Below are 23,985 nucleotides of genomic sequence, written 5' to 3'. Positions count from 1 at the left end.
AAAACAGTAAAAAAAAAAAATGTTACCAAGGGAAGCCTTCAGAAAAATTTTAAGAAGTTACTTTAAACCCCCCAAAAAGCTTCTTACAATATGTAGGAGTCCTAAAGCTTTGTAAGGTTTTAGTCACAGTCGTTCTGTTTTATGTAATCATTTCCAGCAACACGACTTAAGAGCTGGGAGTACTGGATTCATTACATTAAAGCAACATGATATGCCATTACATCTTGTCACAGTGCACACATGAATTAATGGTAATGCAACATAATCACTCTGAAAACAAAACAACTTTGCATTAGCATGTGCTTTGTTAAGTAAAATGTACATTCATGACAGTAGTGAACTTAAATTATGCAGACATTTATGTTTAAGTAATGTTTTGAAATGCAAAAGCATTATTTGTATAATGCAGATGTTGAGCGTTCTTGTTTTCACTAGGCATACAGATCTTCAATATTTCAACTACTGAGTTGGATTATAAACCAAACAATATCTTACTCTGTGATTATCTGCTGGACACAAAGTTAAATTTTCAAATCTATTTAAAACTACTTATATGGTTTAATCAGATAAGGATATTTAACCAATGTTTTTCCTCCAATGTGTAATTAGATTATCTGAGTGCATTCAGAAACCTATAAAGCACTGAGTTTACAACATTTTGAAAGGATATATCAAGAAATGATGAAGTTTCTAACTGCGAAGAAATTCAGACACCATTACACTCCAACACAGCCACTTTGCTACCATGCTGTTAGGCATGCTGTTGTTAGGTGTTTTCATAACTACCAATATATCACATAACTGAAGTGTAACCTGAGATACAAAACAGTGAAACACCATCAGTTATCCACAAAGAATCAGTACTAGTTAAATGAGACTATTCCATTAGAAAATTATATTTTTTTCTTCATAATTAGTTTTTTTAAATCCAAACAGTAGCCAGTTATTTTAATTACAAAAAATTCAACAAAGGAAAAAATATCACTTGATTTATGTACTTACAGCATAACTAGAGGACAATTCTAGTCTGGTATTTCTGTATCCAGTATTTATAGCATAACTGGAGGACAACTCTTTGTCATTTCCTAGTTCTTCTAATCATTCTTGTTACCTGTTTATTTTACATCTTATAATGTCAATTAGCAATAAAAGTCTCTTTTGCTTTTATTTATTAAAAGATAACTAAAAAAATACGTCTTCTAAAAATCCACCTACTAAGTTAATAGTCAGACCTGCAAATGAGCTGGAGTTCCAAAGTGATAAATATGAACTATAATTTATTGGGCTTAATGGCCTTAAATCTACAAGTGTTCTGAATTAGGGTTAGCTGTTTCCTATTGGAAATAGTTATAAGGATTCAATAAGTTACTGAGCTTAACGTTTTTCAGGTTTTCTTAAAAGGAACTAAAGACTTTACTAAAAAACACATATTGTTTTGTACATTAGATAGCTTTAATATACACACCATGTGCACCAAGTACAGTCTAATTGAAGTGGACAAAAGATGCTTGATGATTTTGAAGTGAAATTAAGGAAAGGCATCCTATCAAAGCAAAAACTTCCATCCTCTGTAAAAATATTCACATTTAGTGCATTATTAAATGGAAAATGAAAGTTTGTTTCCATTCCTCATAGACCGGATCAAGTAACTAATCTATTCCATCCTCAATTTCTGTTCTTAGGAATTGCCTCAGTTGCTCACTGATGAAATGGGACCTGGACTGAAGCAAGCCAGTGAGCTGGAAATGCTGTCAAAGGCCATGCATGCCATTGCATAATGGGGAAAAAAGGAAGAGCTTTCTCTTTGTTGTTTTCTCCCTAGCAATAGTTTTCCTTTTGCGTTTCCCTAAGTGTCAGTACTTGCCTTCATAGCTAGCAAGTGCAGCTACTTGGTCAAGTTTTCAACAGAGCAGGTGCTGAATCCACCTGCATACTAGAGTGGCAGAAACACTAGAAATGTTTGAAAATTGATCAATCCAATGCAAATACAATGAATAATACAATAAAATACAATGAAATACAAGGCATTATCACTACGATGCTCATTTCAGCAAAGCATTTAACTCTAAATGTTTTATTTTGGTGATGAATAGGCACATGAACAATGCTTTGCTGAATATTCTTGGGATTTTGAAGACCTTTTGGTCAAGAAGCAGTATCAATACACAACTAAGGGTGAGACAATGTCCTGTCAAAAACTACTCTTACGGCAGAACCACCTGCAGCAAGCAGTAACCTCTCCTACCTGGCAAGGTTCTAAAATGGTGATTAGCCAGGGAAGACTCCCACCTGTGTTATGCTAAATCACAACTTTAGACCCGTTACAAATAGTGGTAAAGTATTTCTAAGTCAGACTTGACTGAAATACAACCTGTCCGCCAGATGCTTCGATATGTGAGCCGCAAATACACATTCAGATTGCCAATCTTTAAGCAAAGAGTATTTTATGAGATTTAAATAAAATCAGTAAATGTTAAGATTCAGTCATATGAAACCAACTGCACCCAGCAGACTGACACAACAAAGGAATAACATTGCCTTTCTTTTTTTTTCCCCAGCATTTTGGTTTATAAGCATAACCTGGTTGTAACTTCTTGGGACTTCCTAAATGTTTCCTTGGTTTTCTTAGCAGTTCTTTTACAATATGTACCAAGAAACTGGATACGCTCTACATGTTGTGTTAATTGTATGTAGAAGATTCTGCCACTATAAAATGGTTTTCACATATAGACTTCTCAGAAACTTAAAACACAGCTTTGCAGGAAAATATGCTGCCTACAAAGTACTTTAAGAGACTTTTTTTTTCTTTAAGATTTAGGAAATTATGATTCATAATAGTTAAAGGTGTTTGTAAGCTTGATCACTGCACATGACAAAGCCAAGCTTTGACAGTGTGGAAACCATAACAAAAACTGTTTTGGTCATCTGCAGCGTGTTAAATCACCAGTAGGATGTTTTCCAATTATTTTACAGAAATTGTACAGATTTTAAGTTAAGACGTCTAAATGCCATAAATCAATCATACCAGCACCATTTGTGCCACTGTAGTAAAGATTACATCAGTGTTTCCATTCTAAAAAAATCTATTTTTCAGGGGTTTCTAATTCAGCCATAAAAATTGACTCCAGCCTAAAGCTTGGCAACCAAAGTTACCACTTGGGAGCAATTCTTTTAACCAATTTTTTTAAAACGGCTTGGCCTTTCAAGCTACAAAATACTTCAGAAAAAAAAAGAAAATTAGTGGTTTGAAATTTTGGTGAACTTCTATCCCTCAAAAACATTGTTTTAAAAACTGATAATTTTGTGTGTCATAAATCTGTAATGTGGACTACTGCCTTTGGGTAATTTGGATAGAAGCAGTGGATAAAAATCACTGGCTCATTTTGTTTAAAAATAAATATAATTTCCCATGAAAACTTTTAATCCAATAAAATTTTCATGAAAGCCTTTTCTCATGGCAAGATGTGGTAGACATGGCATGAGGAAGCTTTTATGCAACATTTATTCCATCCATTTTGATTTCTGTGGTAAGAGATATGCAATGCTGTATTTTGATGCCTTGAATCTAATCTGATCATCTTATTCATCGTAACAGTTCTGCCTTCTGTCAGCATAGATCCACCTGTGAGTGTGACACTGTGACTGACAAAGTTGTGTAAACAGTGAGAAAGAAGAAAGTGATACTTTGAAAGCAGCAAAGAAGCAGAGCTAACTTAAAATGTATTTTGTTTAAAAATATATGTATTAAGTTCTGATTCTAACCCACTTCTAACAGTTCCAATGGTTCTCATGCACATTAAATTTAAATTATAAAAACTATCAAGGGTTTTAAACCATAGCAGAGTTAGTTTAGTACTAACATCTTAAAAAGTCCTTCAGAAGCTGGTTGATTTCAGTAAGGCTTATAAGCTTTTTTTTTTTTTTTAAAAAAAAACAGCTTTTAAAATATATAATCATTACTAAATTAAACCATTAGTTGCTTGATGGGATTATATCTGGTTTATATTTAGACCTTATGTCACAACTGCCAATTTTTCATATTACACATTTTGGTTTTTGCCAGTTTACTGCACATCTGTTTTGTTTCCGCCCCCCCTTTTCGTTCTTCTTCAAACAGCTCTTTGGAAGGAAAAAACATTAGGACTGTTTCCCCCCGCCACCTTCTCTGCACCATTTTGTGGTATCAAGCTACTCCAAGTTATCACCTTCATATTTAATGAACTTTCAAGGAAAACATCTTTTGATTGCAAGAAAAATACTGTTGAACATAGAGTACCTTGATAAAAAGCACCTTGAGACTTATTTTTTTAAAACTATAAGATAGATAAATATAAGGTAGATAAATGTAAGTAAGATAACAGAGAAAGTCCAAAGGAAACAGAAAAGGCCGATTCTGTTACAGGGACAGATGCTATGCTTATTATTTAAAGTGTTCCAAAAATATAAAAAAACTGATAACATTTATTTATTTACTTTAATACCAACTGACATTCTTTTGCATAAAGAAACTTTATGCCACGATACCTACAACATGCACTTTGATTTAAATATTTCACCTGAAAAAATCAGTCTGGGAAGGGAAAGTGCTTGGTGGGAATCAAAGAACAGACAATGAATGGCACAGCTGGAAACTTACTTTCAAGTAATTGCACTAGGCAAATAAATGACATGAAACATAGCATTGGTCTGTAGCCACATTATACTTTTCTAATGTCTTTGAAACTCCCAAAGCCCAATGAGTTTGACTGTGAGCACATTTTAAGAAACTCCAAGGTATCTCTAAGCAGTGTTGGCAGTGCAATAGGTGGCAGCCTCCTCTCTGAGTCATGCATAATTCTGACTCCAACAACTGTCTTTTAGTTGATTTGTAAAACTTGTGCACATTAAAGTTTTTGTTTTGCTTTAAAAAAATAAATGGTGCTAATTCTGGGTTCCCAGCAAAATTCAAAGTCATACAATTATATTCTACCTGTTAAAATTGTCTTCAGATTTTCAGTTGTATGTGAACACCTAACTACCCTGCGCAGCAATACTACTACTCACTACTTCACATATAAAGTAACCTGTGCTCACAATTCTTTATTTTCTGATCAACCTTTGTGATGACATTATATGCAGATAAAATGCTACAGTATTCTACCACTGACTGGCTAAACTTCTCTGCTCCCTGAACCAGTCTTTCCACGTCAATCAACCTTTAAGTGAAGCTGGTAACACTATGAACACTTGTACTGATTATATTATTGTACTAGAGCTGGAAAGCCAAATGGGATACAAACCAAATCCTGATTACTTGATATTTAAATTGAATGAAATTCAATATGGAAAATCAACGTTAATGCTTCATTTATTTACAGTAACTCTGAACAATCTACAGTAGGGCTGACCAAGCTTTCTGATCCTTTGTGTCACTTAACAAATGTAGAATCACTGATATCAGGATCTTGGTTGATTTTTTTAAATTATTTTTCTTTTTTTTTTTTTCAGCTATGCATGAGGCAAAGAACTAGTATGAAATAGTGATGCCTAAGAAAAAAAAGTGGAAAGGCTGAAGAAAAGGAGAAACCAAAGTGTCTCCTTTATACACTGCACAAAGAGTAGGGACACTAGTGGGCAATTTCATACTGGCCTTAGAATGTGGCCCAAGGAAGGAGGAAATGTGGCATAGAGAAGATGGAAACAAAAGTATAGTCTGTGCCCAACAGAAGGAAACAATGTGCACCTATACACTGCAAGTTCTATATGCAATTATCTCCACTGGAGAGCTAACAGTGCAAGGAAGATGTCCTAAAAATGCAAGGTCTATAAATTTTTTTAGATAAGAAACACAAGCTTCATGAATTCAGAAACTCAGCATCTTTCTTTGAGGCTTAAGGATTGTTTTGTTATAGACAGGAAGCACAACTATGTTTCTCCAGGAATAATATTCTGAGATGATAAGAACCCTAAAGCATCTAACTCCTGACAAAATTATCTCCAGCATGCCGTAAAAAAAGGAACCTGTTCACTGCAAAGCACTTACAAAAACAAATATGTCCTGGTTTATGGTAGGAAATAATGTTTTCTCAAGAGGACAGGCCGAGCCTAATTTCAACCAGGGCTGATGACAGAAAAGATCACATCTTCCACTAGCATTCACCAGCTGCAGAACCCCTCTAAAGAGAGGCAAACATGGGTTCCTAATTACTTTTTTTGTGACTTACACACAAAGAATTCTCTTCTTTTAGCCAAAGGTCATATACTAAAACTACCTTAGCATTCATATAATTGGGAACTTAACATAGACATCTTAATTAGATCTTGCAACATCAGAATTTAATTTTAAAGCCTCATAATAATGAGATATGCACAAATATGTCCATGCACTTGTGTGCACAAACACACATGCATAACAAATCTTGGTGGTCAAAATTCACTGAGCAGGAAGTTTGTTTGGCACATGCCATATACAAGCAACAAAATAAAAGCAGTTTTAAATGATGCAGAGATATTAAACTACCACTAACTGAAAATTTGTACAGCACTTCAATTACATTATTTGTAAGAACAAATTAAATTATTTTTTAATTAAGGTATTGGGCAAAATAGCATATAAAGCACAATCAATAATCACAAGGTGAATTAGACATTTTCTGTTAATTTGCACAGAAATTACCATGAGCTAATACACTCTATTACAGTGTTTTAAATCAATCTACATAGTTTCTCTGAAATTATACTTCTTACTAACAAACTTGATGCATGTACTGCTTTGCTGTTGGCCTCAAAAACTTAAGTGCTTTCAGTTTCACCAAATTCAACAGAGTATCTCACTACCTGGGTATTCAAAGACACCAGACAGCATTTTCCAGTATCCATGTAAAATTTAACAATGAAATGCTCACACCCAGTTGTAGAAGCATTTGCCGAAGGGAAATGTAGAAAGTCAATAGTTTTGCTGGGGAAATATAAATGCATGCACAAAAAGGGGAAGTATTCCTACCTGAAAAAACGTTACATGGCAGAAGAATGCCTCAGAAATCCTTTACTTAACATATGGGGGCAAGGCTGAAGACAAAAATCAAGTTTTCAGTCACTGCTGGAACAGATGATTTGTCTCCACACTTTGTGAACCAAAAGTCCAAACAGTGTAATGTGTGGCACAAAAAGTGTTGCCAAACAGAAGCAAATTGAGAAAAGTGTCCTCAAATAGGGGGCAAACAGTGATACAAAGTCAGAAAGGGGACAAAAGTTTGGCAAATTTTAGAAAAATACCAACTCTCATACTGAAAAACGTGAAAACTAAAAAGCAAAGAAAAACGCTAAACTCTAAAAACCTGCATGCACATAAGAGGCAAAATTCATCAATCTGAAATCCTTCACCAGTGAAGCATGGCACTTTCTTGAGAAAGAGGAAAAAGCATCAGTTTAATATATATGTTCCTGCCTCAAAAGTCTGAGGAGGCTGTTATCAGAAAAATCAGTACCTTCGTTTTTTAAATTGACGATTCAAAAACTTTCCCACTGCTTACCTCATTGCAATGTTGTAAGACTCTGGATGGATACAAGTTTGGTCCAAAGGATTGGGCTGCTGTGAGGAACTTGGTGTTGGTTTGCTCTTCTTTTTAGCTTGTTTTTCACTGGTGGCTTGTGCACCTGCTTTAGTCAAAAGTGCATGACTTCCAAGTTGAGTTTTCTTACTACTGTCAGAAATCAAAAGATGGACGTGTCATTCTAACTGAACAAGATCCCAACACAGTGCCCACACATGAAAAACACAATCAAACTTTTATACGATGCTCAATCTCAATGAAAAGTAAAAAAAAAAAAAAAAAAAAACTTAAATGGTAACTGTGGGTGAATCTTATCTTAATCTTAACTATAGCATGAAAATCTATCATATTGATGTATGCATAAATTCATTTAAAATAGAAGTAAATATTAGATTCTGTGCTTCATCAAAATTTCTTTGGGATGCCAAGATTACAAAGGAAGTAACAAATGAAGCAAACTACATGATTTGTAGTGTTAAAGCAAAGCACTTCCTGAAAATGAAAGTGCTGACAGTGTAAAATGCCTCGCTACACAATCTACTGTTTCGTTTGCAATCTGGATGGTATCTTCTGCCTGTCAAATAGGGACAATTCTGTTTACCTACTTGATGCGACGATACTTTCATAATTAACTTTCAGCACTTAGGCTTTGTCATTTAAAAGAGACAAATACAATTTGAAAAAAATATAACGAAATTTCCTATTCATATTGTCTTTAGGTAAGCAAATTGCAGAACAAAGTAAGTTTCAATGTTTAAGCAGCACAAGTCCTTAGACCATATTACTTCACTTTCTAAACTTACATTTCTGAGAAAGTCTGCTCAAACATGGGCCAGGTCTAAATATGAAAAATTTCAAATCAAAAGAATTCAAACTGAGATTTGCTTGGAACAGTAAGAATCTAAAAGGTCAAACCTAGCAGTATTTCAGTATTTAAAAAATATTACCAGAAAGGTATATACTATGTTCTGCACCTGGGTTGGAGGAATGCCTGTCACAAGTACAGACGAGGAGACAAGTGGCTGGAGAGCAGATCTGCAGAAGGGGACCTGAGGGTGCTGGTCAACAGGAGGCTCAACAGGAGCCAGCAGTGTGCCCTGGCAGCCAAGAGGGCAAATTTTGGTATTTTGGGGTACATTAACAACAGTATAGCCAGCTGGTCAAAAGAGGTGATTCTCCTGTTGTATTTAGTATTGGTGTGGCCTCACTCTGAATACTGTGCGCAGTTCTGGACACCAAAATGTAGGAAGGATGTTAAGATACTTGGAAAGCGTCAACAAAGCTGGTAAAAGGGCTGGAAGGCATGTCCTATGAGGAGAGGCAGAGGACGCTCGGGCTGTCCAGTCTGGTGAAAAGATTATCGAAAGACCTCATTGCTCTCTAAAACTTCCTGAGCCAGGGAAGCAGAGATGGTGGTGCCGGTTGCTCCAATGACAGGATGTGTGGGACCGGCACAAAGCTGGGCCAGGGCAGGTTCAGACTGGACATGAGGAACAATTTCTTAACCATGAAGCGGGTCAAAAACTAGAACAGACTTCCTAGTGAGGTGGTTGAGGCCCCACACCTGTCAGTGTTCAAGAGGCATTTGGTTAATGCCATGCTTAATAACATGCTTTAACTTTTGGTCAGCTCTGGAGTGGCATCAACATGCATCAACATGCAACAGCATCAGGCAGTTGGACCTGATGATCTCTGAAGGTCCCTCCCAGCTGAACTATTCTATTCTGGTTTTGTGAAAGTATCTTAATACAGCCTTCCTTAAAATAGAATACAATACTGACTTCTAGTCTGTTAGGTACAATTAGCATTTGGGGTGGGCTTTTCTTCTTTAACTGTCTGGATAACAAAGGTTCCAAAATCCATGGACAGATTGCCTGCAATGGCAGAAGGACTGTACATGAACAACAATGACACAACAAAAGACAGGAAAGAAGACCAGCTTGTGGGTGTAACATATGCACAACTGTTACGCTTCTAAAATTTCCCTCAAGTTAAAAAAATAAATAAAAATGCTCACGATACTAAAGGCATCAAATGACTCCTCTTCAAAAAGGTTCCGTTCACTCATCTGTTTTTGTTTGGTTTGTTTCTTAAATCACAAATGCTTTCTGCTTTCGCAGAACAAAGCAGAACGCACTGGAGGACTCCAAACTAGCACTCACATTTCAGGCTCTACCTCTACATGGAATGTAGGCAGAATTGCAGCATAACTTTCTCTAGCAACATCAATATTTTAAATAACCATTGATTATTCATTAACTTGTAAGTACAAAGAACAAAAACTAATTCACACAACACTCCATCAACATGATTAGAGAGGACAAAAATAAAACCTTCCCAAAGTCCATTTCACAAAGTTTTAGTCTTGCCTCCCAGGCCCACAAGAACTGTTGTGGAGGCAATGCTTTTAGAGCTTTATTTTGGCATCAAACTCAAAATTATAGCAGATTTTTCAGGTTATACAGTGTTCTCAAGTTTTATGGAATCTGACTAACATCAGAAGTGTGCTCCAGAAAGGGGAAAAAAATGCGTTGCTAAACATTTCACCGCTGAATTTCTGGAAAAAAAAAAAAAAAGGTATGAAGTTCTTAAACACTTCACCAGTGAACTTCTGGAAAAAAAACATGGCACCAGCCTTCCCCTCCCCTGTTTGTACTGCAGCATTCACTAGAACAGATCTGTACAATGTAAGACCTATCAATCATCTACAGCCTTGAAAGCTATTTCTTTGGCCTTCTGGTGATTGCAGCGTGCGCTGTTTGGCCTGCAGCACATGCCTCCCTGCCAGATGGGCAACCGATCTGTATCCCTTCCACCCGGGCAGTATGCCAGTCCTAATGTGCCTACCTCCTGCCTGGAAGTTACGCATGTGCTGTTTGGCCAGCAGCAACTGGGAATACAGTATTGCTTCTGAGCATTGCGTTGGCTAAAAAATAGCATGTGCTTCCCAGGAATTTTTTTTTTTTTTTTTTTTAAGAGGAGTCAGCAGCAAAAGGGTGGGGATGGCGCTACCACTGTGCCTTTTCCTAGTTTTTTATACTGGAAAGACAAATGGGAATGATAGAAGAGACATTGCCCTACAAAGGGCACTTTCAGTTATGGAGAGGAAGTATTTCAGGTGCAGAGAAGAAGCAGAATGAATGGTTGCAAGAGGAAAAGAAAGGTAGAGAAACAGGAAATGAAATGGCAGGGAAAAGGATGACCAAGTGTTGACAACTGGAGGTGAGAAGAGGCTTCTTACATATTTGAGAAGGCAGGAAGTCACATTATGCTTGCTAGGTACAAAAGTATAACACAGACAGAGCTTACACCAGACAGCCTATTTAACTCTCTCTCTCCAGGTAACGGAACTGAAACTCTCAGAAAATCTTTTCTAGTTTACTACCAATGCCTTCTGCAGAGTATCAATCTTCACCACACTAAAACAGATTTAACAATCTCTAAATTACACGAAGCACAAGTCTGTCATGTTTTAATATCTCATGGATAATGACACTGTCACATGTCAAATTGCTTCTATTGATTCAATTGCAGAATTTGTGACTAAACTTGCATACCTATAGAAACCATTACTTAGGCTAATAAACCATGATGATGCAGTAGAAGAGCTGTGTTCAACCACTGACTTAAAATACTTCATTTGTTAAGATATTTTCTTTCAGAGGGCAAAGGCTTAGGATTCCTCTCAAACCTGAATACAAAAGAGAAAGCAAAGACTTCTCGTACTGTTTTAGGTAACTTTGTCAAGACATCTAACATCATTATTACCTGCAGAAAGTCTTTATATATTCTTGATTGAATCTGATGAAGCCAGCACACTGTTGGAAAGTTTTAGGGCCCAGACCCTTAACTTCCTTGAGCTGTTCTCGATTTATAAATGGTCCATTCTTCTCTCGCCATTCAATTATATTTCTAGCTCTGTTAGCATTCAGTCCTGCAATGTGTCTGACAGCAAAGTTTACAAAATACATTTATTACCATTGAACAGTCATTAATACAAGTCCTATCCATTACAAGTACATGCATTACTGTAGACAAGCTGGTTTACAAAACCTACAAAAATTAAACACAGCTAGGAATTTTGCAAATAAACTCCCAGAGCAAAGCCATAGTCTGAAAAAGATCCTTTCTGTGAATTCTGCGGAAGGAATCCTCTCAAGTCAACAAAACTTGGTACAGCAATACACTTCTGCACATACCTAACTAGTAAGCCAAGGACATGTAATTTATGATCTGTGGGCTATTTCTGTAATACCAATTCAATTTGTCATGTCTTATGGCCTGCCCCCAGCTGCCCTCTTCAGGAAACGACGTGGGAGGAGGGTTCAGGACAGATAAATTGTTCCTGTGTGAACAGCCCCCTCTCAGCTATTGTCTTCCAGTGATACTGCAACACCTTGCCCCAACATGAAGGGCTGATGTCTGCTATCCAGAAGGAGGGTGACTGGGAGCAGCTTGCCTTCCTCACATGATTTAACAGATTCACACAGCTTGTTCCTTTTCTCTCAGCTGCTCTTGAGATAAAAGAGCAGCTGGGAACAGGCTGCATGAGTTGTTCCGAGGGCAACTTAAATCTGGCAAAGAACTTACCTGTGGAGTGCAATTGCAGTAAGCCAAGCTCCTTCAGGAAGCAGTGGGTTTGCTGCATGTTTTCTGTACGTACATATACCCAAAGTTGTACTCACATGGAGTACGATAATCACAGAAAGAGGGAAAAGTGCTGTGGCGGACAGTTACTCCTGGCACTAGAGAAGGAAATGTTGCCCATATGGCTCTAAATATCAGGTGCTTTTGCTTTAAGTCCATGGCAGCAAAGACCTGCTTGTGGAATGGCACTGATTCTAGAAAAAACAAACCTGGCAGGAATAGCTGAAATCAGGAATGAGAATAAAAAAAACCTTTCCATTATTCTCATCCTCAAGCAGAAGTTTAAAAATAACCCAAAGTTGGTGAAATCTCAGAATTAAAATGGAGACACATCTTAAACCATATAGAAAAATATTAATCATTAAGTGTGGAATTTTCTCCAAAATTTTCTTAAAAACATTAAAAATATCTGGTTTATTTACACTGACAAAGGAGTGTGACAGTTCACTGAATTTTCCACTGATGATGTTAAGTCTTTGAAGATACTCAGCAATATTGCAGGTGCTGTAATGTTGTCATCCTTTTCAAGTGTCATATATTGCAACAAGGGTATTTAATGCATCAGAAAGTATGACCAGAAAGGCCTGCACCTTGCACTTCTAGCAAGAGTGACAATTTCATTAACTGTACATCCAAGGGAAATTTAGAGCACATCTACACAGAACAGCAGAGTTGAACTATTAAGAATCAGGTTAGATCCAGAACTTAAAGTAGCACATGCACATGACCGTCAGAAGCAAGGCTAATTAGTCCAAAGTAGTTAGCCAACATGGTTACCGCCTACTGCCATGACTGGACAGTGTCACTCCACACGCTCAGGCAGTCCTGTAGAGACAACACAGCACCCGAGCACAATGCCCTCGGCTGAACTGCACAACATGGACGTACTCTTCTGACAGTGCTTATACGTTACACTTGTTAAAGCAGGTTTTTAGTTATGGAATGAAAGCTTCTCAGCCTCATTCACCAATAGGCATTGCTTTCTTTCTTACTAATAACTTATCTAAATCTGAAAGGGAAGACAGAAGGCAAGACCCAGACTAAGACTTAGACACACACACAACACAAATATGGAAGAGAAAGTGGAAAAGCAACAAAAAAATAACAGAAATGGGAAAGCCCCTTAAAAATACGGGAAGACAACATTTTCAGGAAAGAAAATAAGGGCTTAGAAAAATAAAAAAAATTAAAAACAGAGCTAGCAAGAATATATTTTTCTCAACTTTTATACCTAACACAATTGTCACTGCCAATATTATGGACACGCTTTTTCTTCCCCTCCTACTAGAGAGGATGACAGCAAGACTTTGCTCTTCCGAGAGGCTGTTCAGCTAAATGATTCTGAATGGTACACATCTGAGACTGAGATTGATTTCTAACTAAGAGAAATAAAAACCAGGACATTTTTCCAAGTAAATATGGAACAATTACTTTTAAAATGTTCAGATATAACAAAAAGGATGTACTTTTCAAAAACTTTCCCTTAACTCCTTCCTTTCTCCTTTCCTCAACAGACTTCTACAGCCTGCTCCACTTAGTAGTACCTATATAAACAACTTCTAAGAGACAGAAAATACATTTGAAAATCACTTTCTTAGTGCAAAAATACAAATTGATTATATCAAAGTTTTTCTAAATTGCATTATTGGTTCAACATTTTTAAATCTGTTTTCCTCTAAAGAATAATTATATGTGGGAGAATCACACGCTAATCACACCTTAAAAACTGACTCCTAAAGATCCAATGAAATACTGTTTTAATGTGCCATTTTCATGTAATTGGGAGTTTAACACAAGAGCCATTTGCTCCAGCTGAGTTTGAGTCAGATGGCAGACTAAACAGAGACTCTGTGATCCAGAGCCATGTAATTACTGGAATAGGAAAAAGTTTGACTCACCTTAATAGTATTTCTGAGCAGATGTTAATATCAACTCCTACAAAGCTGACACACTCTTCAACCACACTGTCCAGAGTTGCTTTGAGCAAAGTCTGCGATACATCATGCTGAACAACAAAAATGGAGATATCGGGTTACTGAAATATTGAAGAATACGTAAGTAAGAACTTTAAACAATAGTAACATTAATAAAATACTTGCTGGAATTTATCAATATTTTATGTGAGGGTACTTGTTAAAACCAAGTTGTAGAATGTATTTTTAAAAGGTCTTCGATATCTTTTTGCCACACCTTTGTCAGACTACAAATCCCTAGAATTAAGTCACTCTTCACATCAGATTGTTTTCTTTCTCGTTTAATAGCTATTTCCCTGAATCATGTAAAAACCAAAACTACACTAAATGCATAATGCTTGTTTAAAAGGAGTAATGCTTCTGTTCATCCACTCTCTTTACTTTAATCTGATAGTTATGTAAGTATAAACTCAGTCTGAGTTATTAAAAATAAGATCATATTTTCAAAATAAGGTATTTAAAGATCACAAATGCTGTACTTTTGCACCTGCACAGTTTGCAGATTGTCCTGTTTCTAAGTATCATTCTACAGTACAGTTATTATTTACTAAAAGAACAAACCAGATATTGTATGAGGGTGGACAATACATAAGGTATATATCAACCCTGCAGCAATGAAATGTTTCAGATTTTGAACAGATTTCTAGGAAGATTGGCAGGTCCTTGACCGAAGCACCACTAATGGAAAATCTTCCATTTTTTCCATTATTGTTCATAGCATTTCCACTTTTTTCCCCTAAAAGAAAATCAGTCACACTTGTCAAAGATGAAAGTTCTGAAGCTCTAAGATTTCTTTCCCTTCACAGCACAGGCATACTTCAATCTATAACTTTTAGTTCCCCACACAAGCCCATCAGTGCTCAGAAGTCTGACCTGGAGGGAGAAGCCTCTCTAAATGCAGGAGCTAATTCAATCACTATGTTGGCTTAGCTTCAGGGCTCTTATATGTCACTCATGTAAATCTGGGTTGATCTGTTGTGGTTTTGTGATGCACTCATTTAGGACACCAAGTTGGATTTGAGCCAAGGCACCAAACACTTCATCCACTACTTTGTTTAATCTTCTAAAGACATTTAGATCTTTTCAAGTTTTCACAATTAAATTTAACATGTCAACCTCCATCTACTAATATTGGTAGCTAATTAAAGAGTGAGTGATTAATACTCAAAACAATCCTAAAACTCAGGCCAATGTATTTTTTTTAGCCCCTTCATTTCAGTTAATGCTGATTGTGATAAATTTTCATCATGACATATATAAAAAAGTTACATAAATAAACAGCAAGCGAAAATTTCACCAGTATTACTCTTCCCTATATAAAGTTCCATGCAAAAAGCCCTGTATATGCATAAGTACTTCCATTTACACTCTCTCAGATGCACAAACGCAAAGCTTAACAGTATGCTTTGCAGACCAAACGCCAGTTTGTACTTAGTAAGGTATTACTAGTATACCACAGCTTCTTTTCTGAATAAAGAGATAAACAAGAAAACATCCTAAAAAGAAAACAAACAAACAGAAATACCTCTTGTTTATGTCTCTATATTTCTGTTTTACTGAAGATACAGCTTCTCTCAGTAAGCATGTTCTATATATACCCTCCTTCTGTCATCAGCTGGGTACGTACTAGAACTAGAGGATTCCAGGTCACACAAACACAGAGATGTATTTATATAACACAGAGTAATACATGAGTACCAGAATAAAATACTAAAATAGTTCAAAAGCACCCAAATTTTCTTTTTTTTTTTTTTTTTTTGGAAAGTATAGCTACCAAATACTGGCTTGGATTTTCCATAAAGAACTGCAAAGTAAAAAATTTTATACGATAAATATAATAACTTTTTTTTTTTCCTCCTTTCTCTTTATGATGGAGGAAGGCAAAAGGTGCTAAAAAATCCAGAGTACTAAAAACTCCTTCTGCTTCTGGGAAATCCCACTGACTCGAAGGCACTTTGGAATCAGATTCACAAATTCACAGTTCCTGGACACCTCTAAAAACATCTTGCACTAAAATCACAGAATCACAGAATGGTTTGGGCTGGAAAGGACCTTAAAGACCACCCAGTTCCACCCCCCTGCCATGGGCAGGGACACCTCCCACCAGACCAGGCTGCCCAAAGCCCCATCCAGCCTGGCCTTGAGCACCTCCAGGGATGGGGCATCCACAGCTTCTCTGGGCAGCCTGTGCCAGTGCCTCACCACCCTCTGAGTGAAGAACTTCCTCCTAACATCTAATCTCAATCTCTGCTCTTTTAGTTTAAAACCATTCCCCCCGTCCTATCATTATGTGCCTGAAGAAAAAGTTGCTCTCCGTCTTTTCATAAGCCCCTTTACATATTGAAAAGACGCAATGAGATCACCCCAGAGCCTTCCCTTCTTCAGACTGAATATCCCCAGCTCTCAGTATTTCTTCATAGGAGAGGTGCTGCAACCCTCTGATCATCTTCATGGCCTCCTCTGGAGCTGCTCTAAGAGGTCCACACCCTTCTTGTGCTGGGAGCCCCAGACCTCGATGCAGTGCTCCAGAATGGTGTCTCATGAGGGCAGAGTAGAGGGGGCAGATTAGTGTATCTAATCTAAACCTACCCTCTTTTGGTTTAAAGCCATTACCCCTTGTCCCATCACAACACTCTCTGATAGAGTCCCAGCTTTCTTGCAAGCACTTCTGTGACAGAGATTAGGGTGGACTGCTGGTTCCCTAGCTTTCAGTCTCACTCTTAAGAAGATGATCATCCATCAGAAGGAAAAACAGAGTCATGTGATTCATATCTGAGACATCCACCATCATCTCTACAAAGATTTACAGATTAAGATATAGCAAAGAAGGAAAGCAAATACACAGGTCTAGTAGTTCTTTGTATGAGACTCGATTCATCAAAGAGCTTCATTTCCAGTTCTGGTAAGAGCAAACTCAAAGCAATTCAGCCAATTATACCCCAAATAAAACTGGGAAAGGATATTACAACCAAAAGCAAAGTATCCTGAAATAGCACTGCTAACGGAAAGAAGATCAGTGCTTACAGCTCAGCTTCAGAAGTGAAAGTGATGTTTATCTGGAGATTTAAGTTTATGGATGCAATAGTTCGTGAAAAATTCAAATGACAGAATATACACAATTTGGAAAAAAGATATATTCAACTGTTACTTCTTTTACCAAGAACATCTGCTTCTAATGAGGAGTACTCAAGTTTCTCAGAGATGATTTGCATCTTTTAACTTTATTGGTGCTCGACAGTCACCATTAAAAATAAAAAAAATAAAACCCAACCAATGAAAAACAAAGAACAACAAAAATAAAGGAAGACATGCCCAAGTTCTTTATTACTTCAATACATAACAGACGTACCACTTGGAATGGACATCTCAGCACCTATGTGAAGGTATGAATAAAGAAAAAGCTAATGGGTAAATGTGACAGATCAAGACGAACATAAGACACCATGGCTGTCTTATTAAACAATCCCCAAGCTACCAATACCTCATAGAGGTAAAATATATTCAAGCTAGAGAACGATGCCAAGTTGCAAATGCTAGAGAACCTTCCAGACAACAAATCTGCCTCCTGAGACAGCTTCCATCCAGCACAGATTTCTTTTGCTAAGAAGGAGAAATTTGCAAAACCCTCTTTGCATTGACACAAAGCACAGCAAAGTGTTACAAATTTTTCTAAAAGTAGTTAAAAACAATACTATCTCAATATCACGGTCAAGATTTTCTACTGCTAACAGGCTACTCTTAAGAAAGCTTCAAGGTGCAGTGCATTATCCGGTCTTCCAAAAATTTTACTTACTTTCTCAAGTATCAGAGGTTTGATATTATATACCTCTATGTACTATTTATATACACTGGGGTGATATCAGATTATTAAGATGCTACTAGAAGCACACACTCCATGCTACTCAATCGCTTCAAATAAAGGCAGCAACCCCTCTCAATTGCTGCATTAAGTTCATCAGAATTAATTCTGCACAAAATAAAGACCAAGCCAAATATGCAACTCTATGTCCAAAGTGCATTTATGCAGGATTTTTTTTTATGCTGCACATCCTCCAACAACCCCTCCACATACCAATGTGGCAGATCACTGCACCAGCTGACCCCCAACATTGTCTTTTCTTTTAGATAGAAAACCTTTTATTTATTAACTGTGAACACTTGCATAAATCAGTAAGGTTTATTAAAAAGATTCTCAAAAATCACTACCATTAAACTATTGAGTACTAGAATAGTAGATCTGCAGCAGAAAGTACCACTATAATTGTTCAAGGAGTTCAATTTGGATGATGGTCTCCAAGAAATAAGAAGCATTATTACCTCTAATTTACGGAAAACTAAGGAATAAACTGCAGAATACCAGGTGCAAAACTGGGACCTTTCTTTTACTGTTACTCTCTCAGACTTGTTTGCTTTTTTTGTTTATTTGTTTTGGAGGAGGACTACAGAAAGTAACCCTTCCTTCAAAGTATCAGCCACTAAGACCATATTTTAGTATTTGTATTTTCAGGAAATACCAAGTGAAGATTTGCCCAATTATTATACCTCCTAATATTTTAGCTGCCTATGTCTGCTTATATGGTATGAACAGACAGCAAGGATCATTGTCTTGCTTGTTTCAAGAACTACGAGCACTTGCTGGAAATAATTAACACTGCTAAAAACCCGTTCCTTGAGATGGTGCTACAACTGTAATTGAAAGCCTGTGATTTTTCAAAAACCTGTTGTACTCAAAAGGAAGACAGTAATTCAAACAGCCTCTCAGCTGAGAGACCTCTAGCAGTATAGTCACTGTAAAAATACGTGTCATTAGCACCACACATCTATGAAGTCAAAGAACCACTGTTTGCATGTGGCCCGGAGGCTGTACTTAGACTGCACGAGTGTAGATGGTGGACCAGTACCCTGACCAAACTCTCAAAATGCCAGACTACTAGAGCTAGACTCGAACAGCCTGAACCTGCAGCTTTTACAAGGAAGTTACAGCTCTATGCTCTTTACCTTTGGAAACCTAAAAGCAAGCAAGCAAACGAAAAACAAACCAACAACAAACAGACAAACACTAAAACAATGCACATAACTAAATCACTTGGTAGTCTTCTCCTAGACCACTATAAAACTGTAATTTCAGAAAATATGTCTCTCTAAAAGAAACCTGTGCACACATCATTATTACTTTACACTGCCCAGGAGTCAAAGCAGCCACCTTGCACTTCCAGCACAGCTGAAGAGGAACGAGCAGCTCCCCGCAGAGGCTACAGACTCAGCACAGCCACGACCTAAAGCCACTGCCCATGAAGCAGCGGGGAGGGGAAGAGCTCTCAAGACTGTGCAGCAAGCTTCAGCTTCTGGACTCAGGCTGGGTGTAACAGCAGTGTAACACGATCGACATTTTGATCAAATTATACCTCACTTGTCCTTGGAATCCAAAAGTCAGCCTTCAGTGAAGTAAAGGAGTAAATGCAATTTATTTTTCTCTAAGTTCTGAAACACGTCTAACACCTCATAAAACATTATTTTGTTGGTACCTATCATTAACTTCCATATCCATGAATTTTAATATTGGCATGTGAGACTAGCCAACGCTGCCCTTGAAAAAGTTCTTTCTTTCTTTAAAATGAGGTATAACCTTGCAGCCTGAATGACATTTACTGAATGAGAAATTAGGTGGGACAACACATCCTGAGCAAAGTTCAGAACTGTATCATCTTACGGAGAGCTAATCCATGGAAACTTGTTTTGTTTTAAATTTTTAAAATGTTCTCTGCTAGTGCTGTGGCCTGCATGCAATCAGTTGCATTTCAAATGCTTGTGAACCCACAAAAGAAAAATGCATCCTTGTCAAGCCCTTAAGTACAGCAGGACTAATGCAACAAAAATAGAGTAATGATGAGTACTTTTCATGGGCAGAATTGGAAAAAACTGAAAGTGCACCTTACATGTCAGGTGGAAATATTGGGAAGTTCAGGTTGGGGTTTTAATCTCTAGCATCCTCTGGAAAATCCCTTTCAGTTAGACTCTAAGAAAACAAGCTTATTCCTCTGATGTTTGATAAAAGAACCTAACTTCAAGAATTTCTTTTGAAGATTGTTTGTGGTTTCTCCAAATGTTACATTGTTATAGGATATATTGTTATCCTATGTACTTAACTCAGACTCATTTCTTGTTTTCAAAAATCTGAATTCTGTTTATTTTAACAGCATATTACTATTACTGAAATACCCCAAGAGAGGAATGGATTTATATTTTCAAAGAAAATGATAAAACAAAAACAAAGTCTGTGAAGAGCTGACACTGAAAAAGAAAACAAAAATGCACACTTGATCGCATCAACACTTCGAGTCACTTGCAAGTTACTGGAATTCATCTTGTGTTCACTTGTGCTTGCATCTAACAGATGCAGCAAAGTTGATATCCCAGACTTCTAGACAGAAAACCTACGTTTCAATTTCAGTCCAAAGCTGTGATCTGGGGATGTTAAAGCTCTACAGATATAGGGAATTCCCTGCAATAATACAGAAAGGTAAAGCAAAGAACCTCACAAATGGAGTTTCATAGATCATATGCCTGAAAGGCAACAAGTTCAGTCAAGGATTTTTCCTGTAAAGTGCCAAAGGATAAGAGGGGAAAAAAAAAATTACACATAGCTAGGGGGAGAAGGAATAGTACCTTTCTGGAGTGGCAAGACAGAAGTCATGAAGACCAGGTGGGTCTGGTCATGTGTGGGCATTCTGTTTAGTCTGAAGCCAGTGACCATCCCTTTGCAATACTGAGTGAGGAACAGCAACGACTGGATATAAAGTTCCAACTGGCCTCACTAAGAGCAGAGTGAACCCCTAGGAGATGTGAGGAGCTTGGTAAAGGTCTATATAAACAAACAGAAGCATGCCAGTTCCACTGGAAACATACGGTAGCTCATCTCTATTAAGGAATGTGATACACAACATTACAAACTACAGCAAAAATACAAATTCATTTAAGAGTATTTTCTTGAAAGGAAAGGTTTGTACAGTCGATGCACATCCTTACTGTATTGCAACCTTGATTTCTAATATAAGCAACTTCTCACACTCACTGGCTTTGTCAAAGTTAATGTACGTACACATACACTTAGCAACCGATATACCTGGTGATTAATATAGTATTTGAATCAGCATTGTCTTTAGAAAATAGTTTTAAAACTAATATATCCATTCCCTCTTTAGAAAAAAAACACAACACAACCATATATACCAAACAATGACATTCAACAGTTTTCTAGTCCCACACCAGCAGAATTAATCATGATAAAATTAAGTTAAGAGAAAAGAAATATTTTTATCTAGCATGAGAACACTCATGGAACCCTTAGTGGAAGAACTTTCTGGTAATCTAGCTTTCCTCGCTCCATCCGCCCCACTTTTTTTTTTTTTTTTTTAAGCAAATCAGTTAAAATTTAATATCCTTAAAGAACAGTTTCAAATCCTGCTGTGGAGTTTTCTCCCTCTGTTCTTTCTGGCTCCTCTTTTGCTTTCATCAGGTACTCCTTCCCTCTTCATTCCCAGCCTCTTCCACTGCATAGCTCAAGGCAAAACTAAGCTAGGAATGAAACAAATGCAAGGCACTGTTCGGCAGAGAACACAGCCAAACTCAAATAAAGCAAGCTTATTTTCTCTCCTTGCTAAAAAGCAGGCACTTCATTTTGATTGACATATGGCAGCACAAAAAAGTCAACCAGGGTAGTGTTTATTGAATGACCCATGGAAGACTGAAAGCTGACAGAAAACGTGAAAAAACAGAATTTTGTTCAGTACCAGTGTTTGTGGATTCAAGGCATAGTACATAAGCATCCATTGTGTCACTCACATCTTTGATAACTGAAACCAATTTCAGCACCACTTACTACATGTGACAGCAAAGTTATATTTAAAGCAAAAGCATAAATGATTGGTAAAAAAAAATCTGTGATGTAGTAGTAAACTTGTGCCTTTCAAACACTGCTCTGCACTGAGATTAACAAATATTGCATTAAAATGTGTGTTTAGTACTTTCCCTGTTATGCATATAACACAAGCAAAATGTTTGCATATTGAAAATTAAAAAGTTGACAGGACAGAATAATAAACTGCATTAACTTTTCAGCACTAAAAATTGTCCCAATTAAAACTTTTTTTTTTTTTACAAGTGACAAGAACATCAACATTTCTCTTGTTCTCAAATAGAAGCAACATTTCAGAACCATCACCACTGTTGATAGCACAAGATCATTACTAATGAAGTAATTAGCATGATATAAAAAGTGATAGATCAAATTAAACTAGTAGAATGGCATAAATGAGAATAGTGCATGTCCTATATTGTATATTGAAATAACAATTGACTACTCTTGCAATGTAAGTTGTTTGGTTTTTTAACTGAAGTTCTCAGCAGGTAGGAGGGCAAAGCACAATCAAAGTGCACTTATTTTCCTAGTATCCCTGACAGATACACAATGATTTGTGGCTTCACAACATCACCCTTACTTTTATTCAAGTCCAGAAATACCCTCAGAAAGCTTATTGCGAACACTAGAAAAATACAGTATTTAAGTTAACTGTAAATGTATAAAATAAGATTTTGTACTGTAACAAATTAAACTTCCTTGCAACAAAATTTTCTTAGGTACTCTCTACTGCAGGATCTGGAGATAAAAATCATCACTGCATTACTATTGTTGACTTAAATGCTTTAAATTTGTAAACTTTGTAACTACTGCATATATGAATATACTCATTGCAGATGCATGCAATTTGATGACAGAGATATATGTTGCACCATAAAATTGATCACTTTACTTTCCAAAATCTTTATAAATTTTTATTATGGTTCTAAAGCTTGGCCAAATAAAGTTTTACACAAGCTTATAAAGTCATAAAGAAATAAAATAAAATAAGGTATTAAAAATTGAAGCTTTATGGTTTAGAAACTATAGTTTAAAATAGTTTAAAAACTATTATTTGAAAAACATATCTATGCATTTTAATTTTAAAAGTCGTTAGTCCAAAAAGCAACTATGCTGAATTTCAGGACTGCCTCAGGTTTGTTTTTCCTGAAGTGTAAATGGAAGGGAGAATAGAGTTCTTTATTTGTACAAACATTTAGAACTGCAAGCTGAGAGACTAGTGTATCTTCAAGATAGAACAGAATTAAAAACACTTCTAATTTAGTAGTACTCAAGTGCGCCTCCCACCCAACCTTAACTCTGGCCCAAGTTAAGATCTACCTTCAAGTGCAAAAGAAGGATACATGTACATTCTCAATAACTCAAGTCTTTTCATGAAACATTAAAAGTAATCTTAAATTCTCCAAAACTTTCAGTGACAGCAAATCGGTAGCTGGTACTATGGAGATATCAAGCAGTGGCTTTTGCTTTTGGTGTAATTATTCAGACTGCTTTGACCCACAGCTGACAGAATTTTGAGGGGTTATTTTTTTTTATTTTTTTTTTTTACCATTCTGGTTTTGCTAGGATATTGTGGAAACGTAACAGCAATAACCTCCCCTACCAGACACATATACAAAAATATTGCAGAACCTTTCAACTCTACATTACTTAGATAGAAGTACCTGAGCACAGTCCCAGTTTTACAGATATCAAACCAAAATCACGAGAACTTAGTGATTGCTCTTAAACTATGTAAGAAGTCAATGAAGAAGGAAGGACTACAATTCCTCATTTCCTGTCTGTAACCTGAGCATCATTACCCAGTATCATACATCTTACACCTCCAATATTTTATTGTGTTCATGCATTGATTGTTATGTTCTGATTGCATGGTCCAGGGTCAGCTTACAAATCTTTCTGCATCTTTGTTTCG

General features: G+C 36.7%; 1 protein-coding gene across 5 annotated transcripts in view; it reads right to left on the bottom strand.

The window, feature by feature from the left end:
• SRBD1 (S1 RNA binding domain 1) overlaps positions 1–23,985 on the bottom strand; it is a 127,550-nt gene that overhangs the window by 7,911 nt on the left and 95,654 nt on the right. For 2 of the 5 annotated variants that reach the window (XM_083829100.1, XM_083829101.1), the window contains exons 18-20: positions 14,078–14,184; positions 11,301–11,477; positions 7,512–7,682 (exon numbers count right to left, since the gene is read on the bottom strand). In XM_083829100.1, coding sequence (XP_083685226.1) covers positions 7,512–7,682; positions 11,301–11,477; positions 14,078–14,184 — 455 coding nt within the window. The remainder of the gene's footprint in view (positions 1–7,511; positions 7,683–11,300; positions 11,478–14,077; positions 14,185–23,985) is intronic. The other 3 variants (XM_083829102.1, XM_083829103.1, XM_083829104.1) reach the window with 3 other exon arrangements.

The sequence above is a fragment of the Anser anser genome (genome assembly GCF_964211835.1).
Source record: "Anser anser genome assembly, chromosome: 3".
Lineage (NCBI taxonomy): Eukaryota > Metazoa > Chordata > Aves > Anseriformes > Anatidae > Anser > Anser anser.
Note: the sequence above shows the minus strand (reverse complement) of the source record. Positions and strands in the feature narration are given on the sequence as shown.